Here is a 7,592-nt window from a genome sequence, read left to right as displayed (position 1 = left end):
CCAGGTGACTGAACCCTTAGGTTTGCATTAGACTTAGACCAGTGATAAGTCACTCACCGGGAGATTCTGAATCAGAACTCTACTGTCGAGCCATGACGCCTCAACCCCTTCTCTAGGAGACTGTAAGCAAATGTTTTATTGCAGACTTATATTCTCAGCCTTCTTTCCAGATCTCTTAGTGTTCTTAGATGACCAACAGTCCTCTGTTTTCCCTGCCAGCCCTGCATCAGTGTCTGCTGGAGTCTGGGCGTTCCAGTTCCCAGAGTAGACTGCAAGATCAGCAGAATACCAACCTCACGGTCTGGGCATTCTGCATCTGAGCACTGGCAGAAACACAGCAGATGCTCAGGAAAAATGGGGTGATTGGAGCCTGGGGGGGTTAGCTCAACTGACCCCAGGAGCTGAGGAGCTGAGTTTGGACTCCAAGACCCCAAGTGAAAATTCTGTAACCCCAGGTAGAAACAGGCAGATCCCAGAGATCAATCTCTGACCTCCATACTCAAGTGCACACATTTTTGTTTTGTTTTGTTTTTTTGGATTTGGTTTTTTTCTGAGACAGGGTTTCTCTGTGTAGCCCTGGCTGTCCTGGAGCTCACTCTATAGACCAGGCTGGCCTCGAACTCAGAAATCCACCTGCCTTTGCCTCCCAGAGTGCTGGGATTACAGGTGTGCATCACCACCAAAGCCCAGCAAGTACACACATGCACAAACACATGATGCACATGCTAGGGGGCACAAGCGTGTACACATACACACACACACAAACACACACAAACACACACACACACATACACACACTGGAAGAACTTAAGTAATGGGTAGCATGATGGAATTCCCACTTACCAGAAACTCTGCCTTTCCTTGTGACTGGTCACAGTGGCTCCAGGAGCCACCTTGGACTCCCACCCACCCAGGGCATTGTGGGAAAAAGAGCATGTATAAAAGATGGAGCACACAGGGGTTGGGAGTAGGGTGGAGGTGGGGGTAGGGGGGATATAAGAAGCCAGCTCTAGGATCATGAGTCTTTTAATATATTATTCTGAAAAGAAAGGAATTTAAAAAAAGTTCCTGACAGCTTTTTTTTTTAATTTAAATAAATACCCTGCTCCTCCCTCCACCCACTTAAGTTCTCCCTCTTCCCTGAACACCCCACCCAGCCCTGGCTAGACCCTTACCCCAGAACTAAATAAAATGCCTGTTTTACAGCAGACCACACTCACTACCAAATTCTGGGAAAACTATAAATACTGTCACTGTCTGGGCCTCTCTGCCTTCTGACCGCTCCAGAAGCAGCCACACCCCTTCCTCTCTGGCTGGGCAAGGATGGCAGAGGTCTTTAGGCACTGGCCTTGGGGAGAGTGCAATTTTAGCCTTGGTTCTCCACCTCCTGCTCAGGAGTAGGTCAGAAGGGCCCAGAATTGCCCTCCAGACTAAAATAAATAGCAAAATAAATACCCTTCCCCACTCCCCCGGCTCTCAATAAAAGAGCGAGCTTCCCTGTTACTCCAGTCAGACGCCTATATGCCCCACCCCCACTTCTTCCAAACCCTTCCCTCCTTTCCCCATGGAGACCTCTGCGCTGGCCTTCATTTCAAGAAGAGTCTACACGCATAGACCCTTCCTTCCAACATCAAGCAAACCCTCCTCCTCCCCCAAATGGCTTGGGCTCCTGCTGGCACCCCAAGCCCCCACAGAGGGCCTAGTAGGAACCCTTTCTCCTACTTCCTCCGCCTCTCAAGTCTCTAGGAGACCTGGGCAGGCCCCTCCCCTCCCAATCCAGGCGTCCCAGCTGCCCCTGTATTCCTCAGATGGCAGTGTCCCAGAGGACCGTGTGCTGCCGCCGGCAGGGCGGGGTACCGGACTTGCGGGGTTCAGGGCCCCGCCGCCAGCTGGGGAGGATGGGCATGCTCTCTTGCTTGCAGAGTCCCCGATCGGGACGGTGGCGTGCCTTGATCTCCTTGCACACGCAGCGTTTGCGCTCAATCACCTCCAGGAGTTTGCCGTCGCGCTCCCGGGCTGCCGCGCTGGGCTGGGGCGGCAGGGGCAGGGGCAGCACAGGGTGTGTCTGTGTCAGGAACCCCAGAGAGAGAAAAATATGTGGGACAGGGAGGGTCAAGGACCTTGTGACCAAACCAAGACCTACCGCAAAAGCAAACCCTCTCCCAGGCTGTGGGTGTGGTGGAGTCAAGTATCTACCTTGGGTACCATTTCCCCAGTAAGGCACTTTGTGTTAGACGAGGCTTGCCTGGCCCTAAGGAAGGTGCCCTTTTAAAAACTGTCTTCCAGCAAAAAGACACCAATGTGGGTAAGCCCGGGACTGGCAGACAGACTGGGTGGCAGTGAAGAATGTAATCAAAATAAATAACATACACATAAAATTATCAAGGAACTTATGTTTTTGTTTTGTTTTTCGAGACAGGGTTTCTCTGTATAGCCCTGGCTGTCCTGGAACTCACTCTGTAGACCAGGCTGGCCTCGAACTCAGAAATCCGCCTGCCTCTGCCTCCCAGAGTGCTGGGATTACAGGCGTGCGCCATCACTGCCCAGCTCAAGGAAAAGATTTAATTTAAAAGAATAAAAGAGCTTATGATGCTAGGAACAGTAGCTGATAGGATGGTGAGAGAGAGAGTGCCTCCCTAGCACTCACCAAACCGCAGGTGCCCAGTACCTCCTAAAGCAGGCTTTGAGGCCTATTCTTGTAATCCCAGTATTCTGGAGTCAGAAGTTCAAGGTCATCCTCAGCTACAAAGTGAGTTGGAGGCCACTCTGGAATATGTGCAGGAAACCCTCTAACAGCACACACAAAGTTGGGCTTGGTGGGCTATGCTTTGAATTCCAGTACTAGGAAAGCAGAGGCAGGTAGAGTTCTATGAGTTGGAGGCTGGCCTGATCTACATGACTTTGTTTAAATAAATAAACAAACAGTTTTTAAAAAAATGAGCAAATAAATATCACGGTGTGGTGGCGCATGTCTTTGATCCTAGCACTGGGGAGGCAGAGGCTGGTGGACCTCTGAGTTCTAGGTCAGCCTGGTCTACAGAGTAAGTCCTGGGACAAAGTTTGTCTTGAACCCTCCCAACCCAAACAACAACAATAGGGCCGGAGAGACGGCTCAGCGGTTAAGAGCACTGACTGCTCTTCCATAGGTTCAAATCCCAGCAACCACATGGTGGCTCACAACCATCTGTAATGAGATCTGATGCCCTCTTCTGGTGTGTCTGAAGGCAACTACAGTGTACTCACATATAAAAAAATAAATAAATTAATAAATCTTTAAAAACAACAACAACAACTACAGCAGCAACAAAATTAAACTCAAAGCTAGTCTTCCCAGACCTGTCTTTTTCAAATCTGTCCTAGAAGGGGATCTTTTTCTAAATTTCTAAAGGTACTGCAGACAAGTCAGTTCCCAGACGTGCCGCCACCCAGGACCCTGTAAGCATGTAACCCTGTAGCCCATCAAGGAAACTATTACCCTGCCTCCCCCCCCCCCCCCCCCCCAGTCCCTGTTCCCCTCAGCCTGCGCAGGCCACGCTGGTTAGTCTCCCAACTGATCTTTTTCTTTTCTTTCTTCTTTCTGCTCAGGTTCCTTTCCCATGTATTTACTAAAAAGCATCTCACTCATCTTGCGTATTCGGGAGGATGGCACAAGCCACAGTTCAGGGAGGTCAGAAGACCATTTCTGAGGGTCACTTCTCCTGATCCTCCCTGCAGGTTCCGAGGCTGAGACCCAGGTCCTTGGGCTCGGCGGCAAGCACCTTTACCCATTACACCATTTTACAGCCCACGTTCTTTTCTAGATTCCCCCCCCCCCCCATTTATTTGTGTATGTGTCTGCATGAGTTTGTGCTATGTGTGTGGACTTAGAGGCCAGAAGAGGACATTGGGCCCCTGGAGCTGGGGTTACAGGCAGATGTGAACTGCCCAATGTGCATGCTGGGAACTGAACTCAGGTCTTCTGCAAGAGACCATGCTTGTAACTGTTTGGCCACCTCTCCATCCTGCTTTCTTTCTCTTCAACAGGGAGGAGGGCCTTGAACTCCCACTCCCCTCTTTCCACCTCCCATGCTGGGATCACGGGTTTATGCCCTGATTTCTTTCTTACCCTGCTTACTAATTTGTTTTTCAGATTGGTATTTTGAGAGAGGATTTGTTTTTTTGAGGTAGCCCAAGCCGGCCTCTGACTCTGCATGATTTCCTTTTGTCTCAGCCTCCCAGATCATAGCATAACACGACCGAGTGTGCCTGTCTTTCTTTTCATAGCCAAGACTTCTCTATATGTTCCTCCAAAGATAAAACAAAGACCAGATCTCACCTGGCTCAGGGCATCCCTGGGCTGGCTGCAGGGCCGAGGGGTGTGGAGCGCAGCCTGACGGACTCCAGAGGTGGAGGCAGAGCGGCCCAGGCGGTACCCTCCTGTGAAATCTAGGCCCAAAGAGCAGAGATGAGAAGAGAGACCCACTGATGCCTAGGCCCTCACCTCCCAGAAGAGGCTGTAGGCCAAACAGTGCCCTGCCTCATCCAAGAAGGGAGAAGATGGAGATACAGTGTTAAGATTAAGGTCTCTAAGCTGGGCATGTAGCTCAGTAGTAGAGCATGGATTTGTATAGAATCCCCCAGGGAGGGGCTGGGGGCATGGCTCAATGGTAGAGCCCCTGCCTAGAACCCCCCCAGTGAGGGGCTGGGGGTGTGGCTCAGTGGTAGAACCCCAGCCTAGAATCCCCCAGTGAGGGGCTGGGGGCGTGGCTCAGTGGTAGAACCCCTGCCTAGAATCCCCCAGGGAGGGGCTGGGGGCGTGGCTCAATGGTAGAGCCCCTGCCTAGAATGCCCCAGGGAGGGGCTGGGGGCGTGGCTCAGTGGTAGAGCCCCTGCCTAGAATCCCCCAGGGAGGGGCTGGGGGCGTGGCTCAGTAGTAGATCACCTTGCGGCCTGTGGGAACTTCTGGGCTCCATTCAAAGTACAAGCAATATTTTTCAAAGGTAAACATGGAGTTGATAGGATGTCAGGCAGGGTAACCCAAGGTGGACCCTGGCAGATAGATTCCTGACCCACAGCTCTCTGTGTTTAGAGTATGAAGCCAAGGTGTCACCTCCATTCCGGTGGCAGGCCGGGAAAGTCTGGCAAGGGACAGGCAGCGCTGTGCGGCTCCCTCCTCGGTCGTGGTGGATCCTGGCCAGCAGACCCTCTGCTCCCTGGCTCCTTACAGGAATCCCTGATGCCACAGGGCCCCTGTCCTCATGCTCAACTTTGCCTGGGCCTTCCGTGCTGCCATTCCAGGCCCGGGCACCGTCCTCTTCTGCTGGGACAACAACAACAACAACAAAAGCTCAGGGTCTGCAGGCAGGAGGGGCCTCGCTATTCTCAGAAAGCAAGCACAGACAATGACACAGGGGTGGCCTTTCTGCAAATGACAAGAGAGAAGGGAAAGGCTCTGCCTCTCACTCCCCCAACACACACACACACACACACACACACACACACACACACACGAGACCCAGCCCTCCACCTTCTACCCATTGTTACTATCCCTGGGGCTCAGAATCATATATATGGGCTCATTTATGTAGTCTGTTGAGAAAAGCCTTTTGGGGCTTTCTCTGTATCAGCTTTAGCTTTGAAACCTCTTGAGGTACAGATAGGGTTAGAATGAACATCCTGGAAACCAGGGGTGCTGATTCTCAATGGGAAGAGAATCCCAAATTCAGATCCCAGAAAGACAGGGTGTGTGTGGGGGGGGGGGGAGCCCGTTGAGTGTATGGAGTTGGGTGGGGGAAGGGCTGCATGTGAACTAAGCCCATCTCTGCGAGCAGACCTGGCAGAGCATTGCGTTGCCTGGCAACCGCAGGGGCCTCCCTCTCCTCTCACTCCTGTCTGGATGGGTTGCCATGGTAATGGCTGGGAGGCAGCTGTGTTTAGCTCCTAGTGTGCACACACTCACAAACACACACCCTTGCAGCCCAAGGAAGGGAGGGGCAGAGGGTGGAGCAGGATGAGTCTGGATTCTACCTCAGTCTCTATCCCAACCCTTTCCTACCTTTTCCTGAACCCATTCAGAGACACCTCCCTGCTACATCCATCTGGTCCCCACCCCCAATCTTTCCAGTCACCCAGAAAACTTTCCAGGTCAGGACAATAGGCCTGTAGATTCTAAATACCCGCCCCCTTCAATATTTACCCCAACCATTATTTGCCAAACCATTAGCATCCCACACCCAGTCTCCATCCACACTCACTGTCCACGTCTTTTGCCTTCCGTCCTCCATACAGAACCTTCCTCTGCAGAGCCCAGCCTGCCCCAAACGTGGCACCCATCTCTTCCTCTTCTGGTGTCCCCGCACTGGCGATGACATGGGCACAGGAGATACTGGCAAAGGCACCGGCATCAGTCCCTTGTTCTTGCAGCTGGATCTTGACCATGGGGGACGGCGCCCCCATTCCGCAGCCCTTATTCAGCACCCCCCCAGCCTTGAGGCTGTCATAGGCAGGGGGTCTCTTGAGCCCAGCTGCTGTGGCTGGGTAGGTCCAGAGGGGGGTCAGGGGACCTGCAGTTGGATCCGGAAGGCTGTGGGGGGAGGCCAGGCAGCTGCGGTGATGGAGGACCCCAGCCGCTGAACCCATAGCTGCGCTATGGGGGCTGGATTTCCCCGGGACAGGGGGCCTCGAACTGGCGCACAGCATTCCATGAAGAACTGAGATCTCCTCTGTCTTTGGCTCTCCAACACCCAGGGGTGGACCAGCTGGCAGGACCGAGTGCGTGGTCACTTTTACCGCAGAATACACCATAGTGTATGACACGGCCTTGTCCTTCGGGGGGCCGGGGAGCAAGGCAGCTGGGGCAGGGTGGGCTGCCGGTACCCCTGCTGCCTTGGGGCAGATCATGCTGTGAGAGTTGGGGAGCTCCCGCTCTCCCCGGGTGTGGCCAGAGCCCTGGGGTGGCAACGGTGTGGAGTGGCTCCTGGCTCGGCCTGAGGGTCCCAGCAATAGCAGGTTGGCAGCAGGAGGCGGAGGCGGCAGGGGAGGCGTCTCCCGCTCTCGTGCAGGCACTTGGGGAGCTGGGGTGGCACCGGCTGCCTCCTTGGAGTGGCAGAGGACCGGCAGCCTTGAGACCCCATCGCCAGGGGCTCGCGAAGCAGACTTGGCTTGCGGGAAGGCCAGAAGTGGCGGCCGATGCTGAAGGAGGTTGGGAAAGGGTGGGGGTATTTCACAAGGAGTGGTCTTGGTGGGGGTCCCATCCCTTCGGCTTGGGAGGGCTGAAGCTGGCCGGCGGTGGGGGTGGGGGTGAGGCTGGAGGACATGGGGCTGTTGTGGAGGGGAGGGTGCCATCAATGGAGGGGGCCCGTTGGCCCTGCCGTCTCCTGCCTCTTCAGGCAAGGGGTACTTCATCTCTTCATATATAGCCTCGCTGTCTTCAGAGTCCGAATCGGCAGCAGCTGGAGGGGTTGGGCCCCCACTTCCAAGAGGAGGTCCCGGCAGGCTTCCTCCACTTCGTCCTCCTCCACGAAAGACATCGCCTACCATCTCAATGTACACGGGCTCTTCTTCCTGGGCACCTGCATCCAGGTCTCCAGTTATTCGAGAAGCCCTACTGAGGC

At 54.1% G+C, this 7,592-nt stretch overlaps 1 protein-coding gene across 2 annotated transcripts in view; it reads right to left on the bottom strand.

Annotated features, from left to right (window-relative positions):
• Positions 1-1,062: 1,062 nt before the first annotated feature.
• The window catches only part of Nyap1 (neuronal tyrosine phosphorylated phosphoinositide-3-kinase adaptor 1), an 11,445-nt gene continuing 4,915 nt past the window's right edge, over positions 1,063-7,592 (bottom strand). For both annotated transcript variants that reach the window (XM_052168602.1, XM_052168603.1), the window contains 4 exons: positions 6,234-7,592; positions 5,090-5,296; positions 4,316-4,425; positions 1,063-2,065 (listed from right to left, as the gene is read on the bottom strand). The exon at positions 6,234-7,592 is cut by the window's right edge and continues 153 nt beyond it. In XM_052168602.1, the coding sequence (XP_052024562.1) occupies positions 1,805-2,065; positions 4,316-4,425; positions 5,090-5,296; positions 6,234-7,592 (1,937 nt within the window). In that variant the 3' untranslated portion in view covers positions 1,063-1,804. The remainder of the gene's footprint in view (positions 2,066-4,315; positions 4,426-5,089; positions 5,297-6,233) is intronic.

This window comes from Apodemus sylvaticus, chromosome 22, assembly GCF_947179515.1.
Source record: "Apodemus sylvaticus chromosome 22, mApoSyl1.1, whole genome shotgun sequence".
NCBI lineage: Eukaryota > Metazoa > Chordata > Mammalia > Rodentia > Muridae > Apodemus > Apodemus sylvaticus.
The sequence above is the reverse complement of the archived record's forward strand: the minus strand, read 5'-3'. Positions and strand labels throughout refer to the sequence as shown.